This window comes from Hippopotamus amphibius, chromosome 4 (assembly GCF_030028045.1).
Source record: "Hippopotamus amphibius kiboko isolate mHipAmp2 chromosome 4, mHipAmp2.hap2, whole genome shotgun sequence".
NCBI classification, from domain to species: domain Eukaryota; kingdom Metazoa; phylum Chordata; class Mammalia; order Artiodactyla; family Hippopotamidae; genus Hippopotamus; species Hippopotamus amphibius.
In genome coordinates this window covers 5,724,009-5,748,738 of record NC_080189.1, presented here as the reverse complement: position 1 = coordinate 5,748,738, position 24,730 = coordinate 5,724,009, and the positions used below count along the sequence as shown (strand labels likewise).

At 42.8% G+C, this 24,730-nt stretch overlaps 1 protein-coding gene across 1 annotated transcript in view; it reads right to left on the bottom strand.

The window, feature by feature from the left end:
- Nucleotides 1-1,204: 1,204 nt before the first annotated feature.
- Nucleotides 1,205-24,730, bottom strand: part of RHEB (Ras homolog, mTORC1 binding) — a 44,037-nt gene continuing 20,511 nt past the window's right edge. Inside the window, exons 2-8 of the mRNA XM_057732067.1 lie at nt 20,324-20,395; nt 14,644-14,711; nt 8,990-9,072; nt 8,272-8,328; nt 8,104-8,151; nt 7,257-7,338; nt 1,205-1,702 (exon numbers count right to left, since the gene is read on the bottom strand). Of these exons, the coding sequence (XP_057588050.1) occupies nt 1,610-1,702; nt 7,257-7,338; nt 8,104-8,151; nt 8,272-8,328; nt 8,990-9,072; nt 14,644-14,711; nt 20,324-20,395 (503 nt within the window). The 3' untranslated portion in view covers nt 1,205-1,609. The remainder of the gene's footprint in view (nt 1,703-7,256; nt 7,339-8,103; nt 8,152-8,271; nt 8,329-8,989; nt 9,073-14,643; nt 14,712-20,323; nt 20,396-24,730) is intronic.

Below are 24,730 nucleotides of genomic sequence, written 5' to 3'. Positions count from 1 at the left end.
AAAACTTATTCTTACTTAAAAAGTATTCGGTGGAGGTCTTCTAAGGCTCAAATTTCATCCAGGAATGATGAGACACAACAATATAAAGATCCAAAATAATGGCATACTCTTTTTTTTAATTAATTCATTTATTGACTGCACTGGGTCTTCACTGCTGCGTGCGGGTTTTCTCTAGTTGTGGCGAGTGGGGGCTACTCTTCTTTGTGGTGTACAGGCCTCTCATTGCAGTGGCTTCTCTTGTTGTGGAGCACGGGCTCTAGGCTTGCAGGCTTGAGTAGTTGCAGCACGTGGGCTCAGTAGTTGTGGCTCGAGGGCTCTAGCGCACAGGCTCAGTAGTTGTGGGGCACGGGCTTAGCTGCTCCACGGCATGTGGGATCTTCCCGGACCAGGGCTTGAACCTGTGTCCCCTGCGTTGGCAGACGGATTCTTAACCACTGTACCACCAGGGAAGTCCCATAATGGCATACTCTAAAAACATAATTTTTCATTAAAAGATGAGTAACAAAGCAAAATTACATTTTATCAGTAGAGTCAACAGCATTTCCTTAAATGTTAAAGTGGCCCTGTGAACTTTTAACTGGGAAGGGGCATCATTTAAAACACACTGCTCAATTCGAACTCTTAAGAGTCAAGTTGACGCCACCAGGCAATTTAAATCCTTGATTCTCCCTCAGAGCTGCTCCTGGCAGAGCAGGGGGTACACAGTCTGGGTGTGAGGGAGGGTCACGAAGCTGACGCAGAACACTTACCCTTTAAACTCCTGGCAGTTCCAGGATAGTGGCAGGCCGATCTAGTTGCTAAGTCAAACTCTGCCGTGGACACCAAGCTAAGTACAAGGAGGGACAGTGTCTCTCAGTCTCCTTTCCTGCAAGTAGCTAAGAGACAAGCAAGAGGGTGACCAGAAGGCTCTAGGTAAGCCCGCCGCCGTGCCTGCTTGGGGGTGGGGGGAAGAACAGTCATTACTGGGGAGCAGCTCCCCTCACAGACCCGCCACAGGCCGCGCGGCTTCCGTCGACAGGGGCCCCCGATCCGGACACTCTACGCCAACTGCCCACAGTCACCTGGGAGCCCCGCCCGCCTCCGCCTGTGGCCACGCCCTCTACCGGCTCCTGGAATCCAACCCGCAGCCTTCTCGGGGGCCGGGAGAGAAGCCCTCAGGAGGGCAGGTTTTGTTCTTTAAAAGCCACACGGAGGAGCCCAAGGATTAAGGTTTGCAGCTGTTTTATTTACAAGTATACATTTAACACAGTGAAATAAACACTGATACCGGAAGCCTAGTTAACAGTAGTGTAACAATACGTATCACTGGATGATTACATTATTTTAAACAACAAACTACACTGAAAAATGAATGCGATAAAATTCTTGGTCATAATATTATGAAGAAATACAATATATAAATTGAAAATATGATTGCTCAAAATTTGAAAATGGAAGTGAACTCATTTGGACAGAGTCAGAGTTTAACATAATCTGAAAGGAGGGGGTGGGGGAGAAGCTCTGACCCAAATGAAATCTTTCAGGTTAACAGAAGAAAAATGAAGCAGAGTTTATCTTAAAGGATAACGGGCAGGAGAGGTTCCCAGTGTCCTCAGGTTCTGCAGTAGAATCACATCACTGAGCAGGAAGACTTTCCTTGTGAAGCGGCCCCATCAATTTTTTCTGCCTCCAAAATTATCCTTTTAAAAACATCAACAGCAGTCTGAAACCAGAGAGAAAACCAATTACAATGTTAAAGTGATGAACACTGTTGCTGCTGGTGGGACTGGAGAGAGCCCACTGACCCTCCTGCATGTGGAGGTCCAGGTGTGGAGGCTGAAGAGGTGGCCCTGGAGCTGCAGGAGCTGGGGTTCCTCCCTCCCACAACCCCCACCCCCACCCCGCCCCGCATGGCCAACTGCTGGAGACCACGGGAACCAACCTCAAGCCAAGCCGGGGAGCCCCGTGCTCCTCAGTCACCACAGGAAGCCCGAGGCGCTGTCACCCTGGGCCCTGTCCCACTCCCATCCTCTCATCCCTCCTGCGGTGCCTCTGGGCCTCCAGGGTCCAGTATCAGCAACCCCCTCACCCCCTGGGGTTCTGGGACTAAAGCAGGGCAGGGGCTCTTCCTCCCTTGCACTGCACCCCGCCCCATGCCTTTCAGACCCTGTTCCCTCCCCTCCTCCGGGGCAGCGGCTCCATCTCCACCACCACTGGCAGCGCCATGGCCTTGAGCCCCTCCCCGGACCTCCTCTCTCTCCCGATTGCACCTCTCCACCCCAGGGACCAGCCCTTCACAAGGAGGAGCCACTGTCATTTAGGGCAGTAAATTCACACTGGGGCCAAAATGTCAATTCCTGTGCTTTAAATGTGGTCACTGTGATAATCAAAAAGGCTCCTGTTTTCAAAAGCCTCACAGGACAGCGTCTAGATCTTGTCATTACCAAGCACCCGCCCCTCCAGCCCCCAATGTCACGGACCCCGCCATCTTCCTTCCCTCCTCCCTGGCCAGTGCAGACCCCAAGGCAGTCACTGTCCTACTTCATTCCCTGCCATCTGTCCACCTGCTCACTGCCTGCACCCACACAGTGGACGCAGCCCAGGGACACGCCTCCAGGACCCTGAATCCAAAGGGGACCCCGAGCGCCCCAGCAGCCCAACCACATTTCCCTGGTCCATCACTCGCCCGATGAAGGGGTCATGCCTCTCCCTTCCACGGGGATTTTTGAACCTCTCCCCTGTTCTCACTCTCAGCTGATGACTGGGTTCCACATTTCACTGGGAAAACAGAAGCAGCACTCAAAAGCGAACTCTACATACTCTGTCCACCAATGACCATGCCCTTGAGTCTGGGCTCGTCTACTCGGGTTCCCTCTCTCCTGCTGGCACGAGGAAGGCACCCCTAAGTGAGTCCCAGCCAGCCCCAGGCCCACCTTTCCCATGATTACACAGGCAAGTTGTTATTTATTTCATCCTACAAAAAATGCACAGAAAAATGTGTGGAAAGATGCATACCAAACTCTCACAAAGAAAACAACAGTGTGCCCGGAATCTGGCTTTCTAGATAAATCTTAGCATTCTCCTTGATTACCTGTGTGATCTGACTCTGCCCAAGTGCCTTCTCTTTCACCAAACTGCTGACATATAATCTGGGAAGGCCTCCACAGAAAAAAAAGCCAGAACCGCAAACACACACCCTAGTTCAGTAACAGTCAGAGGGCAGTATTCTCACTGACTTGATGATTTTTACCACCGCGCACTTCATTATCAACAAACTTGACTGAACTCCACTGAGGACATTTTATTTTAAATCACTGGATTTCTGGTAAATAATACAAAGCTACACTTGAAATTTTATCAATAAAAAACTTGAGCAGTTCACACAGATTGGTCTCTGATCACGCGACTCCTGGTGTGGGTGTCTCTTCACTGCACGAACCCTCTCTTCCTACTCACAGACTGGGAGGAGTAAGCATTCTAGTAAGTGAGCGGATTAGAATCACCTGCACCTCTAACATAAGCGGTTAGAATTACTTGGTTTCTCCCCACCCGATGGCTTAGGATCCAACTGTCTTCAGCACATTCAACGACAAGGTGAGCAGTGTCATGAGCGCTACGACGGAGGGCTGAGACATGTCTAGGCAGCTCGTCAGGACTGCTGCTTTCCAAGGACATGCATGTCATCACTATCTACCGAATCTGGGTACAAGCATCTGTCTGCCTTAAAGGCTTACTTCACGTCTAATAGGGTGTCTGGTGACCTGATGAAGATGCTAAAGCGACTGAGACGACGGTGAGCTGGGCCCCCCGATCTTCGGCCTTGTCTCGGGTGTCTGAGGACACCGTGCTGCACCCTTGCCTTCTTTTCGCTCTGGTTACTATCAGGTAAATTTGCTAAATTTATCAAAACGTTAAAAGAATTACAGCAGTTGGAATTTTTTAAACTTTAATCCTTGAGCACAATTTCATCTTTTACCTGGGTATCGAAGAAGCAGTATCGTACCTTCTAAAGGAAACAAAGAGGTTAAAGAGTAAATCTATCCAGAACCATACTAAAAATCTTAAGCTACAGTAAAGTTTAACATAAACTAGATAGAGAAAAGGCCTGCATCCTCCGACCAAAAAGCAGTTTAATAACATCCCCTAAGCACACCACCGCAGGTCACTCCCAAAAGAGAGATTAACCCGAGGCAACACACCTTACTAAGCAATCCCTTCTAATTACATTCGAGGCAGGGTCCATAAAGCGCTACACCTTCGAGGCTTGTGGAAGGAATAGTAAAGCCACTGTCAGACACACAGAACAGCAACGCACACTCACAGAGTGCACGTGCACCCACATGAAGAGTGAAACTGCTGCCGATGCCTATGTAGTTATAAAGTCAAACAGAATAACTGTTTAGCATCCTCGGATTTTCACCCAAGAGAAACACAATGCAGTGAGGTTAGCAAGCAGAACCACAGACAGCTCAGGGCCCTCCAGCTGTGCTCCTCCATCTCAAAATGTTTTAAATCGAGACAGCTGTCACATAACATGCATCAGCTCTAGGTGTACAACACGACAACTCCATAAATGTATATACTGTGAAATGATCACCACAGGAAGTCTGGTGACACATGGTTACAAAGTTATTTTTGTGATGAGAACCTTGAAGATCTATTCTCCTCTTAGTAATTTTCAAATATACCATGCTGTTAACCATAGTCACCAAGCTGCAGATCACGTCCCCAGGACTTCTTCATTTTACAACTGGAAGTTTGTACCTTTTGACCACCTTCAAATTTTCATTATGCAAATTTTCAAGCACAGAGAAAAATGGGGACATGTGTATAATAAACACTGAGCCCTGCTATCTGAGTTCAACAAACGTTCACATCTTTGCTCTCCTCTGAGCATCCCCAATCTACCCGATCTGAAACGAGGCTGCAGACGTTAATGAGACTCGGCCCCTGCACGCCATGGTTTGCATTTTCTAAGAATAAGGATATTCTCTTCATAATCCCAACACCATCATTACACCTAAGACAATTAACACCATTTCCCTAACACATCCAAAACGTAATCAAATCCCCCCAACTGACCGAAAATGTCTTTTACATGAGGGATTTTAGAACCAGATTCCATTTAAGGTTCACACACAGATTTTTTAACACAGAACAGTCTCTCTCCCTCCCTCAAGAACACTTTAATCTCTATTACACTTTGGTCATGCACAAGGCTCTGTCTTCCCATCTATCGGAAAGCATGGTGGAGAGGAGAGAGGACTAAATCTGGGTTAAGTTTAAAATTCAGTCTGAGTTCTTATACGATATGAAGCATAGAGTGATCTTAGAGAAGTTATTTACCTCTTTGGATCTTAAACATCTCACTTCTAAAATGAGATAGTTCAACTGGATGATCTTAAGGACAGATTAAACACTCAATGAACGTCTGATTTAATTCAATTAAACAATACAGGTATCTCTTACTATCTCAACTCTTCTTATCTGAATTCTCACTGCCTGCACTCAGGAACTAAACGGATGCAGATAAATCTCTTGCTATCTGGAACTTTGGAACCAATTACACAGAGTTAACTTCCCTCACCTGGGGGACACAGGGATAAACAGATTTGCCTATCAAGGGATACCTGGGTTGACCGAGCACCTACTAGATACGAAACCACTGTGCTGGGCGTTATGGAGAAAATGAAGGCCAATGACACTATCCTGAATCTCAGAATGAATTAAAGGGGGATAAGAGAGAAGAAACTACTATTAATTTTATCTGGATGAATCATGCAGGGGTCAAGGAGAAGCTGGAATTTAAGTAGAACCTTGAGGGCTGGGTCTCAGTGGGGAAAAGGTGGCACAACTGGGGAGGAACACCTGACTGTCCTCAGCCACATCAAGCCACCCCCCTCACTGAATACAGTTTCCTCGTAGAAAGGAAAACAATTCATCTTACTTGTGGATCAAACAAGATAATATGTTGAATATACTTTAAAAAACTATAAAACATCATATGACTAAGTATGTAGTTAAGTAGAGAAAGGATATTTCAAGTCGGAGAAGAATGAGAGGAATGGGTAGACATCTGGAAGTACCTCTTGTGTTTAAGCAGTGGGAGGAGTTTGGAGTGACTGAAAAGTACACGAGTGCAGTGAAAGAAGAAACTGGAAAAATATGAATCAAGCATTGCACTTGACACCATGCTGAGGGCTTATTCTACAGACGATGGGCAACCCACTGACAGTTTTTATTTGAGGGCGACATCTGATTTGTAGCTTTGGAAGGTGAATGGCAGCAACCAGAAATACACTAGTGAGAACGCTGGGGGCAGGAGACAAGCTTGGATGCTCTACATCTAAATTAATGCCACAGAAGGAAAAGGAAAAAGGAGATACAGGAAGCTTTCAGAAATAGAAATGATATCCTTTCTTGGGTGTGCCTTTAAAGGAATATCTGCAGGGCTGAAATTGGTAAAAAATGCTTGTAAAATGGTTCTTACTAGTTTCTATGTTAAAAACAACACATACATCTAACAGTTTCATACAAGAGAAACTGAGGAGGGGTATGGGTACAAAATTATTGCCAAAGTGATTTAAGATCATGCTTGTTTCTTTTCTAGGTCTGGACTTATTTCTGTACCAGACCTTGGTATGAAACAAAACTAAGACTACATGTTCTCAAAGGAAGCATTGCCTTTACTATTAATTTCTTTTCATCCTACAAATATTCTAGGTCCCATCATAAGCAGAAAACTAACTGAATTAAAACATCAACAGTATCTTCCTAAAGCAACCCAAAGATGGGTATGAGAAATGGTGGGGGCTTCCCTGGTGGCGCGGTGGTTAAGAATCCGCCTGCCAGTGTAGGTGACACGGGTTCAAGCCCTGGGCTGGGAAGATCCCACATGCTGTGGCGCAACTGAGCCCATGTGCTCTGGAGCCCGTGAGCCACAACTATGGAGCCCATGCTCCGCAACTACTGAAGCCCGTGCGCCTAGAGCCTGTGCTCCACAACAAGAGAAGCCACCGCACTGAGAAGCCCATGCACTGTAATGAAGAGTAGCCCCCGCTCTCCGCAACTACAGAAAGCCCGCACGTAGCAACAAAGACCCAAAGCAGCTAATAAATCAAAAAAAAGAAAGAAAGAAAGAAAGAAAGAAAGAAATGCTGGAAGGATGAAGACTGAAGAGCAGAGATGAAGATGGCAGTGAGACGGTGACTGAGAGGAACACATGCCCAAGACGGATGCAGGGATGCAGTGCAAAGTGAGTTTTAAAAAACACGCACCTGATTTTCTTTAGCAGAAGATTCCAAAAAAGCTGCATTCCAAGATTCTGCTAACGCTTTCCCTTCTTCGTAACTGATCACCCTACCGGAAAAAGAACATTCTAATTAAAGTACTTCGCTCTTTATTATGTGAAACACCTATAACTGATTTATGAAACAGGCTCCACTTGAATCAGTTTTTCCCCATGAAGCAGAAGCACGCTCAGCTCAATAACCTCATCCAGAATGTAACGCAGAGGAACACCTGTCACCCCTGAGCTAGGGAACAGAGCGGACACTGCTTTACGGGGTTACCCCTGCTCCAGCAAGTTCTTACAGCTTGGAGAACAGGACCCCAATACTCCAGGATCCGCAACAGTCGACTGTTTTATAGCTCGCTGGGTGGTAAGTGCCCGAAGACAGGCGATCCTGAAAGGGCCCACGGTGCAGTCCTGCTGGGCACGGCTGCAGGCTTCCAGCCAGCAAGTCTCTTCCTCTAGATGTCAGGCTCCTCCCCTGCTCAGTGATCTAAATCCTAAGCCTGGTGCTCAAAAAACTATTTATTAAATAAATGATTGCTACCATTGTCTTTTTAGAGTCTGCTTTATGCGAAACGGTACAAGAATCTAAAGATAATTTTCTATAGTGTTTGCTTTCTTTTTTAGAGGAAACACTTTCCAAGACAGGTGAGATTTTTGCTGCAGTCTTGCTTCTGTAATGCAGTCACCGCCACACTTCCGAACACAGAAAACACAGATATGCTAAAGCTAAAAATATTCTTGCTGTAAGAACAATAATTAAAATGGAACTTCAGTGACTAAATCATCTTAGATTTGACTTTATAAATCAGTATTTAGAAGCTACATACCTTTCCATATGTAGGTCTTTCTTATTCCCAACCAACATAATAGGTATTCTATTAATACAAGAAAGAAAAAAAAAAAAGCCTAAGTACACTAGTCAGTGCCCGATTTGATTGTTCAGAAAATACTATTATGAGTATATCTCAAAAAGGAGAGAAACAATGACTACTTACTGCACTTTCCCCACCATATCCAACAATTTGCCATGGATAACTTTGATCACTTCAAAGCTATAAAACAAAAAGCATGAAATCAGACATCCATTTTGGTGGTGATGTTTTAAAATGTTTGTTATATAATATTTCTAGTGGGAAAAAAAGAAAATGTCATAGACTCACCATTTTTATATCAAGTAAACTGAACACAAGGAACTCCTTTATTTTTTCCTACCACTCTCTTTCACATATGCGTGAATTCAATTCTCAGTAGCCCTTACTGAGAATAGTCAAAGTGGAACGGGTGAGATATTTAAATGGGAACGTGTACAGCTGGGCTGGTTTAATCTCTGAATAAACATCTGTAGAACGTTCCTTAGTGAGAGGCCCCTAGCAGTCAGCCCGCGCGCCTCACTAACACGGTGAAAACACACAGAAATTAAGTCAGTTAAGGAATTTCCCATTTCAATGAGCAGAAAAGCTCAGGTCACGTTCAATCACTCTCTATCTAAGCAGCCTGAGGTAAGAAATAACAAGAGTTTTCTATTCCATCAGTGGACGAGAACACCTAATGGGATAACTTTTTCCCCTTAACGACCTGTCTGCTCCACAAGGTAACCATTAAAAACTATCACAGCCTAATCGTTACTACTGCCAATTCCAGCACAATCCCTCAGGAGGATTAATGCCATCCAAGCATGGCAAATAAACACAAGCAAGCAGAAGGGGGTCTCACCTTTTGATTGATGTAACAGAATACACAAGAATATAACCATTAATATCTATGGAGTATGTCTGAGGAAAGATGGAATATTCATCCTGTGGAAGAAAAAAGTAGTTACATTTGAGTAAAGTCTTCATAAAGCATAACAAGCAATCTCACATGTATCACGTGGTCAAAGAGATCAAAGGAAACAAAAAGTGGATTGATCTATTATTCGAGAGACATAGCCTACACATTCAAGACTGGTTTAGGGGCAATAATATGCTTTAAGCCAATACTTTAAAATGACCCAGCTTACTCTAAGACTTTTGTTTTTGGCTGCACTGCACAGTCTAGTTCCCCGACCAGGGATCAAACCCACGCCCCCTGCGCTGGGAGTGTGAAGTCCTAACCACTGAACTGCCAGGGAAGTCCCTATTCTAAGACTTTTGGGGGATGGCTAACATCTGCTGCAGTTCTTGGGAGAAGATGATGGAAGGAATGAAAAGACTGGTTCTATGATCTTGTATCAAGGGAAAAGCACCACCACATCTCTTTTATGGATGTAAAGTCCAGAGTCTCTGAGGCCACTCAGGAAATTCACAAGTGCTGCTAGTTTATTCCATAAATGTGTATTTTCACCTGTTTCCTGCATGTGAGTCACAATGGCCTGAGCCAATCTACCGATCATTGGTGGGTTGCCACCAGCACTCGAAAAGGAGAAAGAGTAGAGAAACAAAACACCAGACTCAGTATACTCGGACTTTTTAGGATCAAATGAGCTATTTATTGAGCAACTTTAGGAATTAAGAAGAAAGGTACACATTATGCAATAGCCCGTTAGTACCAGTTTTATAAAGCTTTATGAAAAAATCCTGCTGTTTTACATACAGAATTATTAAAGTCTACAAGTGTCTAAGATCAATGCAGTATTCCAGAGTGCCACTGTCTGGTACAAACACTTCCTTCTCAGTTGAAATATAATTGTTAATACCCCACACATCCCAAGCACTACTGTAGAAAAATCACAGCAAGCCACCCTTACAGCAAGTAACTGTCTCTGTTAATTCTGCAATTCCACAGTGTGATTATGATGATGACCCTGAATCACTGCCCTATGTTACAGCATCTCTTAAAAAAAAAAAAAAAATCAAAGAAAAGTAAGTTTTACTATCAACTCGCTGATATTATAGTCGTTAATCACAATAGCATTTCAACATCACAGAACTTACTACATATGAAAAATAAAACCTTCTTTGATTTCATTTTTAGTACAACCTTCATTAAGTTGAATTTATTTTAGTGGTGATGTTGAAAAACAGTTAATGGAATGACAGCTTTTTCTACTCAGATTAAAAACAAAATTTCAAATGATTTTAGTCACCAGTTTAGCTACAGCAGACCCAAAGTTCAAATAATTACCTTTTCCCTAAAGGGAAGATGTGGGAAAAAGAAAAGAAGAATAATATTTAAGAAACACAGTGTAAAAAAACTAGTTAGAAAGTGTAACGGAGGAAAAAAAACCCTCAGCTTTAACAGCAACCAAAATGGACAAAATTCCTAGGAATAAACCTAAGAAAATAAAAGTATATGATCCGCCTGATGAAAATCTTAAAATACTCCCAAGAGATAAAAGACTTAAATCAGAAGTGTGTGCCACAGTCTTCAGCAAGAATATGCAGAATCATAAGGACATCCATTAATTATTCCTAAATCAATATACAAATGCAACATAATCCTGATAAAAAGCATACTTCCTGAGAAAGAACAGCAACTGCAGAGGCAGGTGGGTGGAAACCATAAAGCTACAGTAATTGAAATAGTGCAGTACTAGCTCATGAATGCAGCAGACTGGGAAATCTACAAAGACCCAAATAGATATGGGAAGTAGGTGTATGATAACCTACTTCAGTACTTCAAACCACTGAGGATAAAAAGTAACCCCAGAAAATGCTGCTGGGAACAAATGCAGAGCTGTCTGGGGGTAAATGGCTAACTCACACCTTAGCAAAAATGTATTCCAGGGGAATAAAAGATTTGAAGATGAAAGCTGAAACTATGTACATAGTGGATGGGAGAATTTTAAAAAACTAGTATCGGTTAAAAACAGATTAATAAATTCAATCATATAAAAATGAAGAATTTCTTCATGGCTGAAAACCTTCCAAACTAAAACCATAAACAAAAGATAGACTAAAAATAAAACAAAGCCTTGCAGCTAATTTTCTAATGCTGATTTTCTTCACACATTAAGGGATCTTTCAAATCAACAAGCAAAGACCATCCTCCCGATAGACAAAGGACGAGGAACACGAATAGACAGGGTAATCCACGGAAAGGAAACACAAATGCCCTCAAACACAGGAAAATATGATCAAATTCCTTCATGTAAAGAAAAACACATTAAAATGACACTGAGATACTATTTTTTCACCCAGCAGATTGGCAAATAATCAAAAACTGTGGTAACACGCTGTTGGCGAGGGTGCAGGGAAACAGGCACTCCCATTCACTGCTGCCAAGGATGTGACCCTACGCTCCAGCAATCCCAGACCCAGGACATTTTCTTACACACACACCATCTTTCTAAAATAACACAAGGTCCTGACTGCAGCACTGCTGGTGGTGGCATGCCTGGAAACAACCTAACTGTGGGATATCACGCAGTCGTGGGGGGAAAGAAGAGGCCGTACGCACTGATATGGAATAATCTCCAAGAAGGAGATATAGTGACATGTTACTTTTTGTGCAGAAAGGAAAAAAATAAAACTATATTTGCAGGCTCATGTATAAAACAGCTTGGAAGCATTTACTAGAAACTGAGAATGGGTTACTGCTGGCAGAGTGGAGCCAAGACAGCTGCAGTGGAAACATTTAAGTTTCGCCATTTACCTTTTTGTGTTATTTTATTTCTATAACATGTACAAGTATTATTACTTTTTTAAATGAATTTAAAACAAAAAAAAAGAGAGAGAATTTGACATTAAAATTGAGTTTACTTAAATTAGGCCAAAACAGCATATCGCATGCAACCTGGAATGACCAGCCTGTGCTCAGCTACACTTGTCACCACCCCTCACTGGGCGACCACATCAGCTATAGCAGACAGACCGTGTGCGCCATCATGTATTGCTACACAACAATTTATTATGCACACTTTTACTCCTCAGATGTGTAAGTTAGGGAACAAATTTACTACAGACCACTTTAAAAGAAACTGCTCCTTCATCATTTTTCCCTGCTACCGGCAGTCTCAACCCCAGCCCCAGACCATATGAATCCAATTTCAAATCAGTTCTTGGAGCAGTAAATCTAAGCATCATTTCATCCAGTTTCTACAGAAAGAGGGTGGGACCGTGGCATAAGGAAATACCACCCCTGCTGCGCCATCGTGAACTGTAAATACCAGCATAACTTTCTTATGGATTCCCAACTGTGAATACAGTCTTTATGAACTATGAGCTGCAATGAGAACAAATTATTCAAAGTAGCTAAATCTGAATATGTTTTGTGCAAAAGTTCTCTAAATATTCTTAGCCAGTGGTAACAAAACCAAAAGAGCGAGAAAGTGGAGCTAGGAGTTAACCTCTGCTCCTTCCATACACCGCACACTCCTTCCCTGAGAGTTCTGATTCCTTTGGGGTCATTCTTTGCATTACTCTATCATTCAAACAGTTAAAGGCGTGTAATGTCCAAGCGTACATTTGTGCTTTAGAGCAAAACAGAACCTCAGAGGAACACAGCTTCTATTTTGATAAGGAGAGTCAATATAAAGAATTTTCTCTCCAGAGAAATGTTTTCAAGGACGGCTCTCCTCCAAGTGTAAGAGACTCCTGCACAACTCCCACTCACATCGCGAACATCAATGGAGTTTCCATGCTAGGCCCCTGCTCTAGCCTCAGTAGCATCAAAGAGCTACAAGTAAGGATCAAGTTCTATTTAAGCTCATAAATCTACTCTAAAGCACGTAAGAATTCTGAGAAGGCAGGCACCGTAATTATCACCATTTTACAGATGAAACGTCTGAGGCACAAGAAAAGTTCGTTACTTTTCTCAACGTGACTGAGTTAGTGAGAAAAGCCAGCACTCAAACCTAGGCAGTGTGACCGCAGAGCCCACGCTCCAAACAACTACAATACACGGGTTCTGCTTCTGGCCTATTATAAAGTGAATTTCTATACTCACGTTACGTGAAAGTGATTTATCACTTTTGCATCCTTACCCTTACTTTCCATGAGTTTAATGAAAACTCAAAACAGAGATGTAAAAGCAAACCGAAACCTGGATAATGTCAGAGTCCCACACTTCTTCACCCAGGACCCTCTCAGTTTACACCTGTTGTCCCAGCATAGTTATTACCAGTGTCCCCCTTCACTCTTAGAAGTGTCTTGTTTTAGGTAATAAATTACACAATCACCTGAACTATTATAAAAATACCAACCCCAAGAATCCAGAACAAGGTCCTGACCTGCAGGCTCTTCTACACTAACTTCTAAGATAAGCTGTGTCCTCTACGTCGTCAGTCGCTAATGGAGACTTCTGTTGTTTCCCTTGTTCCAACAGGCTCCCATTCTGGCAATGGGCAGGTAGCCCGTGGAGTAAAAGCCTAGGATGGCTCCGCTCTAAGAAAACCACCATGAGGCCCGAAGACAAAAGCCCAGCATGTCCACCACGGGTGCTGAGTGAATGAGTTAATGTCACAGCTCTGTGACATACACATTTGATTTACTTGAAGCTTCCAGAATGGAAACCCCAGGGTTCCTCCAGTGCTAAAACGACTCAATGCAGCCATTTTCTTGCTTCACTGGGGGGTTACACTTTCCTTCTGTGTTCACCTCAGAGGGAATTCCCTCTAAACCTACAAGACAGGCCACATCATTCTAGGCCTATCCCAGTTTCCCCAGGTTCCAGGAAAAACCCTCCATTTAACACGGCAGACCATCGACCCTGCACTCACCCTCGTGCTGGTCTGATCCTCTGTCGATTATAAGATGAAAGGTGACACCCCAGCTTCTTTACAAGCCCCACCCTCCTGTAGTAATAAATTGAGCTGAACAAGATGGTTTCTAGGAAAAGCGGGACTGGCGGCATGTAATGGGGAAGGTGAGCTGTCAGAAGGGTTCTCTTTGCTCCCTTCAAGTTCTTTCAGATTTCTTTCACCCTTTGCTTCCAGTCACTTCCTCTGGAGATTCACTCCCCACATCACTGTCACATTAACCTGTGAATATCTTTTTGGGGGGTTACTTACCTTTGGCAATTACTGTCTAGCAAACCAAATCAACACTCCATCTTGTAATCATATACTATATCCAATACAACCCTATACCTTTCCCCTAGAAAAGATCTACTTTTGCTCTTAATGTAGGAGGATACAGAGGGAGGAAAAGCACTGATGTGATTCTCTGATATGAAATCAATGTTTAGCAAATAGAAAACTACTATCCTGTAATACATGTAAACCTTCACGATGTTATGATGAATATATTTAAAACAACTCTAAAGTAGAAAAACAAGCTAATTATTTGAAAATCTCCCATAAATATCTTAGAAAAGACAACGTAGACAGTCTGTTAATGTCCAAACAGACATAAATGATGAGGGGTTTTCTTGACAGTGTCGTGTGCACGCATCAGCGGCAGGGCCAGGCCTGTCGGATGCCATCCTATGTGGGGGTCTGACACACTTACCTGCCCAGCTGTGTCTACAAGTTGAAGATGATACTCTTGTCCATTTACTGTGATCAGTTTTGTGAAAGCTACAGTGAAAAAGGAATTAAATATTAGCTAGAAAAAAATAAACTTCAGAGCACTGAAAGCCTGAACACTGACAATCAGTTAAGCAGAGTCCTTAATAATCTCATAAAAAAAAGATCCCACAAAACAAAAAATACCTGAGTTTATAGATTTTTTCCCCCTACTTCCATTATTTAACTAAGCAACGCTGACTGACTGAAACCAAGGTTGGGTAAACCTTGAACCTTTTCTCAAAGAAACCGAAAGCAGGCAACACTGCATATCTTATAAAAGTAATCTGAATGCTCTCTCTGTGGGCAGTCTTTCCTCTTGTGAAAAACTGAAATAGATTACATGAAGTCTGAGGTCCAGCATGAGCCAAAAGCACACAACTTTTCATCAGTTTATAGCAAGTCTGGTGTCAGAGCACAAAGAGCTAATACTGACTGAAGTGCTAAGAACTTTCAGTACATAAAAAATTAGCAATTTTATTGAGAGATAGAACAGTAACAGATGCTCTATGTGAAGCCAGCATTCCCGCTTAGTTTAAGGATGCAAGCAATTTGTCACCACTTCTTTTCCCTATTGAGGGGGGGAATCAGACTCAAATAACTTCGGGAAAATTCAGAATTCTAAGGAGACAGACTTCAAACAAATAGAGAGGAATGAGGAAAGCACTATTAATAGGAACAGGATATTAAAAAGTAACCATCTGGAACCCTGATAACTAAATGGAACAGATTTCTTCCGCACAGCCCGTCCATCTTGACTCATAAATGAGTCTTCAGATCTCCTGGCTGGCCGTTCCACTTGACTGGAGCCCGACAACAGAATCTATCCCTTCACCGTTGAGAGAGGACCCACTTTTGCCCACTCTGTCCCACAGACAAAAGAGAAAGCAAAAAGAGAGATGAAAATCAGGAAAGAAAACCATGACAAGGAGGAGAGATCTTATCTGAACGATGAATTCCACCCGGAGAGGAGGAAGGCTGGCTGAAAGACGAGCACTAATCTAAGACACTCACACCAGTACCACACTGTTCTGAGGCGGGTAGCGCTGCTGGAGTCAGGTGCCTGAAAATTACAGACCAGACTACTCAAGTCAACTGCCACACTTTACATGATTCTGAAAGTTATCTCTTTAATGAAAGTCAAACTAGATGAAAACTCAATCAGAATATATCAAGATAGGAAGTACCCAATATGAATTGTTTATTTCTAAGAAAAAAAATTCGATTGTACTTTTTTCCCCCACGTTGTAACCTCTCTGGACCTGGGATGCACAGTGTCCTGACTGTGCCCTTGATCCCCGTCAGCCAGGGGGCAGTCATTATGTTCCTGCGTGAAAACCTGCCCATCAACAACACCTCAGTCAGGTAAGATCAAACGTGAATCTTAGAATTGATGAAAATTCTATAAGGAATGCTGGTGAGCAACAAACCTGTAACCTTCCATGAGAACTAAGTAGTTGTGGTTGTGAAGTATAATGGAATTACCATGAAAAGATCACTGAAACCAAACATCCGTTCATTCAAAGAACTATGTCCTGAGCGCCGTGATCACCATCAGCATTGTTCCAGGTGTTCGAGACCCTGCAGTCTCTGACCCCGGTGAGCCGACATCCCAGTAAAGGGAGGAAGAAGCAGACAGAGAGAGAGACACTCCCGCCTCTCACCCCCAAAGAGGCAGGTATCTTCTCTGTGAGAAGCATCCAGGCAGAGCCTAAACTGCGAGTGAAAAAGTAGAAAGTCAAGGAAAGTGAGGAAGGCAAGGCAGCTGAGACTGAGAGGCAATGGTTGGGGAGGAGGCAGAACACATTACAGGACACAGTGAGGACTGCAGGTTTTTATCCAGAATGTGGTGGGAGAACTGAGGTTTTTGAGCAAGGGGTGTCACCTGGTCTGATTTCTATTTTAAAAAGATCACTCTGGCTATGCTGTGAATAACCGAAATGGACAAAAACGGATGAGGAACATCGGCAGGAGCCCATGATACGGTGGCTACAGAGACTATTGTGATCTAGGGATGACAGTGGCCTGGACTAGAGGGGCAGAGATAGAGGCGTGAGAAATGGTGGCTCCTGGAGGTACTGCACAGGTAGAACCAAAAGGATTTTCTGATTGACTGGAGGTAGTTGTGAGAGAACGGAGATCAGGGTGACTCCAAAGGTTCTGGCCTGAGCAACTGGACTCACGAGTTACCAAGTATCAACAGAGAGAGGGAAAGCCTGGAGGAGCAGCACCGGGGAGAGCAGGGGCTGGGTCTAGGTATGTTCAGTTTGAAAAGCCCAAGAAATACCCAAGGGGCAATGAGAGCAGCTAAAGAAAAAAGCAGAGTTCAGGGGAGGGGAGAGGAGAGGCTGGGAGTGTGGTGAGACAAGCAAGCTGCTGGAGAGAGAGGATGACGAGAGAGCAAGTGCGGAGAGCTGGAGGGGCACCTGCGATGCCAGGTCCCTGAAACAAGGACGATTCAGCCAAGGGGGCAGGGGAAGCACTGGCCAGTGAGGGAAGAGACATACAAGAAATAAGTTATTAATAAACGTTTTAGTGCTTCGTTGCGTATAAAAAGGATGTAAATCCTCCTACACACTGCAGTAAAATGAAACTGAAGACCTTCCATCTGCCACGAGAAAACTGCCTCTTCTTGTTACTATAGAAAAAAGGGAAGTGTAATGAGAGGTATGTCTGTCAGCTCCATGGACCAGGAACAGATTCTCCTACGCCCTCCTCGCGTAGAAAGGGAAAGCTGGCTCTCTCCTGCGATCACTTTCCCCTCTCCTTCCCTTTTTCAATCACTAGAGAAATTAATTCAATTTCCAACCTAAAACCCTGAAATTGCCCTAAGCAGACTAACAGCCACTTACTAGTTAAATCTACTAAAAAACAAGGTAATAAGAGAGTTCTAAAATTGGGTACTCACAAAGTAAGATTTGTGTTACAAAAGTGTACTGAGAGCTCCCAATTCATATCCTATTGAGAAGTCTACCCACCATGCAATGCTTAATAATGCTGCAAAACTCCTAATGAGAACTCTTCAACTTTCTGAGAATAGCTTTATTAATTCATCAAAAGGGCTACCTTGAGATGGCAGAAACTGTGATTTGCTGCTATTTTTCCTTTAAATTATAAACCACCACTAGTTAAGTTTCACTATATCAATTTAATTTGCATTGAGTTGTGAGATTAACACTACAGTATATAAAAAAAGTACATCTGCATAGTAGTATTTGGTCTAGAAATTTCCCCAAATTAGAAAATATTATTTTGGTTTTACTGACGTTATTCTTCTATACCCCTAAGCTAAAAGATGACACTAACAGCATTTCTGCTTTTGCAGTGATACTTCATAGAGAACTGTTACTACTGAATATTTGCTAGAAACAACCTGTTCTATATTATTATAAAGTTAAGTATAAAGTAATTATGAGAATCCCATATTTACAGAGTACTGTTTTTTAAAATCATAAAACCATCTGCTCATTTATGTTGCTAGCGACGAGTTTATGGAAACCACTTCCTTTCTCATTCCTTGTTATTACTGAACATTGTTTTTCTACTAGTTTGTGGGGGAAAGGGTGGAGGAAGGGTTTCTGCCCTGTGTTAGACAGAAGCCTGGTAAACAGAATGTGATGTCTGTATATGTCTCATGAACTTTTAAGGGATTCAAGTACTGTGATACTCATTTCTGCTCTTGCCTAAAGATTTAATAAACACTATTAATTCTTTCCTTATTATTGAACAGTAAATATTAGATAGGAAAACATTAAAATCATGATTAAAGATGATGTTGACAGCCTTCAAAGTAGGGTCATATCATTCTGTTTTTGAGATACTATCAAGGTAAGAAAGTTGTACTTTCATTGGCTCCATTCCTCATAACATAAAGCAAACGTATTTATATTCAACACCATGACTTTCCTTCCAACTCAATTTTACATAGCACAAAGATATACAATTAGAAGAACCACTTTTATAGGCAGAGCTTATCATGAAAACTGTCTTCTATGGTTCTGTGAATAAAATTTCCAAATGAGCCTTATCTCTGTAAGGACACAAAATTTGAAATCGCTACACACAGCCAATATTAAGGGCAGGATCATGGCTTTCTTATGCTTACTCCAGTGGCGAGACAATCAAACTTGTTCAGGTAGCATTAGAATGCTACCCCGCCCCGGGCAGACTATGAAGTGCTGGCTGACAATCCAACACAGGATGTGGGCAGGACTCCAGATACCAGCAGGGGTCACTTCTCACTTGGGTCTTCCCAGAGTCAGTTTAGCAACCAACAGGTTTCCGTCCCTGCCACTGGCACGCTGGGACACGAAGGACAGCTGAATATTTTAAGCCAGAGGCTGGCAAACTCTTCCTGAAAAGGGCCAGACCGTAACTATTTTAGGCTTTGTGGGCCATATGGTCTCTGCGGCAACTACTCAACAGCTCTGCTACCGAAGCGCAAAGACAGCCATAGACAGCAGAGCTTAAGTGCACGAGCAGGGCCGTGTTCTCATAAAACTTTATGGATGCTGAAATCTGAAACTCACAGAACACTCATATGTCACAAATACTATTCTTTTTCAAATATTAAAAGAACGTACAAACCATTCTTTGTTCGTGGGCTGTACAAAAAGGCAGTGGGGCCTTTGTGACCTGTGGGCTGTAGTTTTTCCATCCCCCTGTTGTAAGCCTCTTTTTAAGTCTGTCTCCTGCAAGCTCTGGGCAGGTGAAGTCTATGAATCTAGCTGCTAAAGTTCATGAACGTGGCTGTTAACTTGGCTTCATGTTTAACATGCCAATCAGGTTTTGATGAATCCCATGTTAAATCTATGTGCTCCTGGAGAAAAATCCTAGGTAAGCCCTGGTGTCCAGAACCTAAGAAGACTGGTTCCAGGGCCTACCTAGAGTTCTAAGATAGCCCCAAACAAGACCAGCTTCCAAAAAACCAGCTTCCCTGGATGGAAGTGTTTTAGGTTCTCTTCCATGATTCCTAGAACCACGACCTGTGTTGTAGTTCTAGAATCCTTCAGGAAGATGTGGAAACCATGGATTGAAACTGGACAAGGTAAAGGTTGTGGCTCGTTCTGGTCTCGGGTGCTTTTTTCTGCACGTGGCCTGAAATGCCAATAGGCTTTGGAGCCAACTTTTCAGAAAGTACTGCAAGGGCTCTCTCCAGTCCCAAACAGCTCACTTCTCCACAGCATCCTCTCAGGTCTCTGGAACTAGAGAAGCGGATGGGGACTAGTGCTGCTACAAGAGTAAGGTACAAAGGGTCTTGGGTGTTTTCATCCTTTCTTTGCAAGCTTGGAATCCCTAAAAAGGGGTACCATTGAGAAGGGAAAAAAATTAAAAAATACAGAAAACTGTGCTATTTGTTTTCTTAAAGCAGCGTCTCTAATATGAGGTTCCAACGGAGGACTGGATTCCTATGGAGATGAGTAACAATTTCCAGATAGTGGGATCCGGACACTGAATAAAACTCATTCACTGTAAAGTGGATAAAGCTTTTGGAAGCTTTTCTGGGACCCCAGTTGGAGATCTATAACTGAATACCCCCTGCAATCAAAGCCTCCAGGAATACACAGTGGCTGCACGCAAAAAGCAGGCTTCTCAGTTTATAAATCCTTGAAAACAATACTTACTGTTTTCTATGGTTGGATCGTAGGAATCAACAAATTGGCCTTCGACAAACTGAATCGTCAATGAGGATTTCCCTATAAAAGAGAGCAATAGCTCAGTATGTATTGGCATATTAAAATAAAAAATTTTAATTCTACTATTTTACCAAAAAATAGTCTAGATGGAAATAAATTTCATATATACTACAGGAATTTAGCAATTAAGCTATTATGAATTAAACACTTCTGTGACATTAATAAACAGTACTGACCAATAAGCCTATCACATATTCTCTTAAAAGCAAACAGACTCTTTAACAAGATCTAAGCTAATTTCCTCTGGTGTCCCTGAAATCTGGCTATTAATTTTGAACTCAAAATTAATAACGCGTGATTAGTTTCTTTGGGCTCTTTCATTTATGGCTATTATAAGTGTTACCAAGTACAGTTTTTAAAGAGGGTAATCTGAAAATACGTGACAAAAGTCTATTTTTAAAACTTCTTGGAGGTAGGAATCCTCTCTCAATCATTCAGTACTGAAGGCCTCACGATGTCTGGCACATAGAAGATAACAAAGACATGCTCTGACTTCACAAAATCATCAGTAACACTGAGCCTAAATGTTAACAAATTGAGACCCAGAGCCCTAAGTTCTTGCCTCTCCACTGTCAGGAAATTTCTACTGGAGAACTTCAGAACAGAGTACTCTGTGAAGAAACAGTGCAAGAACACAGGCCACATCACAGCTGTCCCTCCCCTCAGATACCAAAATCCGAGAATACTCAAGTCCCTTACATGAAACAGTGTAGTATTAATGAACTTACAAAACAGAAACAGACTCACAGACATAGAAAACAAATGTATGGTTGTGAAAGGGGGAAAGCGGGGGGGGGGGGAGAATAAATTAGGAGTTTGGGATTAGCAGATACAAATCGCTGAACAGATAAACAACAAGGTCCCACCGTATAGCACAGGGAACTATTTTCAATATCCTGTAATAAACCATAATGCAAAAGAATATAAAAAATAATATACACATGTAACTGAATCACTTTGCTGTACACCTGAAACTAACAACATTGTAAATCAACTATACATTTTTTTAAAAAAATGGTATAGTATTTGCATATAACCTAGCACATTCTCCCATGTACTTTTAAATCTCTACATAACTGCCATGTAAATAGTTGCCAGTGTGCAACAAATTCAAGTTTTGCTTTCTGGAACTTTGTGGAATTCCATCCCCCACCCCCAACATTTTCCATCTGAGGTGGGCTGAACCCCTGGATGCGAAACCTGCGAATATGGAGGGCAGACTGATTATATCAGCAGGAAATAGGAAGTGGTCCCTCCCTAATTTCACCCCAAACCCTTCCTTCTCTCACATGGTCTCAGAGCATTATTAAACACACACTGCACATGCTATCTCACAGAACTCCCATCTCAAAGGAGGTGCAGGGAGAGCCAAGGAGAGAAGTCTGGTAAAAGGAGTTTTACATCTCGGGGTCAGGGCGGGGCCTGTCCTCCTCCACATTACAGAGAGACACAGGCACAACGTTTTCAACACGAGAGGCAGTCCCCATACGCTCAAATGAATTAACACGCAAGCTTCAACGTCAGGCCTGCTGGGAGACAGCGAGAAAAGCCCCAAGTCCGCAGGCCTGCCGCTCCTCATAAGCAGCGAAGCACTGTTCAGAGCATCTCCAGAATGACGAAAACCTGAAATCATTCTTCACAAAGTAGCCTCCAAGACCTCTGGAAAATTAAATGTTACTTCCCTGCTTAAAATCCTCACCGCCGTCAGAGGAACCCCCAGCTCCTAACCCTCCCCCCGGGGGCCCTGCTCTGCCCACGTCCCCACCTCATCTGCTGCCCTCCCTCCTCCCGGGCCCTCCTGGGCTCCAGTCACATCCTTCAGTCCCTGCCAAGTTCCTGCCCGCCTTCATGCCTTTGTCCCAGCGCCCCTCCCTCCGCTCCCCCATCTCTGAATGTACAGACACACGTTTATCGTTATTCTGGCCTAAGCTCAAATGTCCCTTTTCCAAGACCATCCAACCCAAGGGGGTGCCTGCTCCCTAACAGTCGCTCTCTCATAACCATCTTGTTTTACTTCTTTTTAGTGCCTGAAGTTACCTGACTTGGGCCCAGACCTCCGGAGGGCACGCTCACACTCCAATAGCATAAGATGTCAATTTACACACATGACTAGGAAACAAGTATCCGGTATGTGGTGGTGTCCAGGTGCAGGCCTGCCTGTGACACAGAGATACAGTGGCAGCCTGGGAATGCCACACGCTTCAAATGAAGTGTGTTCAAAAGAAACTGTGTTACGTAAGCCAGCCCATAAAGAAGCATTTAGCTCAAAGTATAGCAGAACTATTTGATGTACTGAAAGCAGCAAGGAAGCTAGCAGCTTTTGTAAGCTAGCAAAACTGCAGAATATTAGAAAGGAAAAAAAACTAAAAATGATTTTTATAACTTTTTAAAAGTAGAACTGGATTAAAAAGAGTGAAAGAAAGAGGGTGTGGTATACACGCAAATTCCCTGAAAGAGGGAAACCAGTAGGAAACACTGGATTAGACAGGAATAAACCACCACGCGCTGGCCCCAGCTAAGTCTCCACAGCCCTAGTTGCAGTGGCAAAGGCAGGGGAGAAAAGCCTCGGGAATCGGAAGCCACGACCAAACTGGAAAGAAAGTTCCACACAGTGAACCAGACAGCATGAGATACGGTGCCAAAACGGAGTCACAGCTAACAAGTGGACCACACTTAACAGTACAATCATTGGCACACATCCAGAAAGGTCCTCACGTGTATCTTTATAAAGGGCATAAATTATTTGATAGGCTAAATGAAGATTTAATTTGAAAACACAAGTAATTATTCTGGCAAAAGCAGACAACGGAGTTCAACCCAAATCACAGCAAGGGTTGACGGCAAACTATCATCTTCGCAACGAACTGGGACACCAGATTTAAAACTCCAGTTCCTGAGGGAGCAAGCTGGATTCCTCAATCAGACTGGTCCTCGGAAAAAGGGATTATTCATCAGCAGAAATGGGACTGAAGAAAAGCTAGGTCTCCCTTGGGTCTCATCTTTGGACTCTCCCCTGAGGGGAGATCATCAATCACTTAAATTAAGAAGGGACAGGAAGGCTACATCTGCAGACTCGACACAGCGGTTTTCTCCTGTTTCCATTAAAAACTAGAATTATAAGACAACTAGGGCTTGAAATCTTTACAAGTCAGCACTAAAGGACAATTATCCTTACTAAATAAATCCCACTGCTCATAGTGTTCTCAGTCCTGGTTCTAGTAACTTCTGGCTTTAAGAGACATCCTCACCATCCTCATCCTCCAAAGTAGCCATTCAGCTCTTTGGTCAAGTTTCGCAAGCACTTTGCTTACAGCAGCTACAAAAGACTTTGTTCATCTACAGCAAATTGTGTTCTTTACTTGGTCACCTTTAAAATTTTCCCCTCATAGTAAGTTCATACATTTTCTTTGGCTTTTGCCTTTATCAAATTCAGATTCTGAAACAGCAGTTATTTCCTGAAGATGTTTCAACAATGATCATGCTCTCAGAAGATGCATTAATTTGTACAATCTGCAGAGAATTTCAACTATAGACCAACTCTTTGGAGAATGTTATATGAAAACAATACAGAAGTGAGCTGAAATAAACAGAAAAGCAGCATGTGCCCAGAGTGTGTTTATCAACACAGAGAGATATAAATCACTCATTTTATGATATAACAGTACTACAAAAAGTCTGAAAATGTATCTCTGTATCCCACAATTAACTTCCAAATATTTTCCCTCCAAACTAAGAACCACCAGTTTTAAAACTCATAAAAATTATTTTTAAGAAGTTTCTTCTGAATTTTTGCCAGGTAAAAATAACATTGTTTTATATATATATATTTTGCAATGGTAATTTAGCACAGTAAGTTTTTTTACCCAGTATTTTCACAAAAGATAAACCTTCAAGGTTGTTAACTGCATCTCTCAAGCTTCACAACTGTTATAAAACAGGCACTATTTATATAAATGTTTTAATACTTTTCAGATTAATTTTGAACAACTTTTCACGCTTATTCTCTGAAAAGAAAAATAACTACTTATATATCACTCCCCACCCCTAAAGCAGCATCCTCTGAAACAGCAGACGGTCACTTGTTCACAGGGATAAGGTGGGAGGAACAGGTTTCAATCTGCTAGGCTATCAAGTCATTGGGTGGAGGGGTCCATGGGCACCAATGTCATGTATCTGGGACACACCCATCCCAAGAACTGCTTTCATTTCCACCTCGAGTCCTTAAGCTCACCTTACGGGACCTCAATGTCCATGTATAAGAGCTGTCTTACAATTTTGCTTCCAAGCTCACTGGTCTTGCCACCAATAGCCACCTCCACACACTTCAGTGGCCCA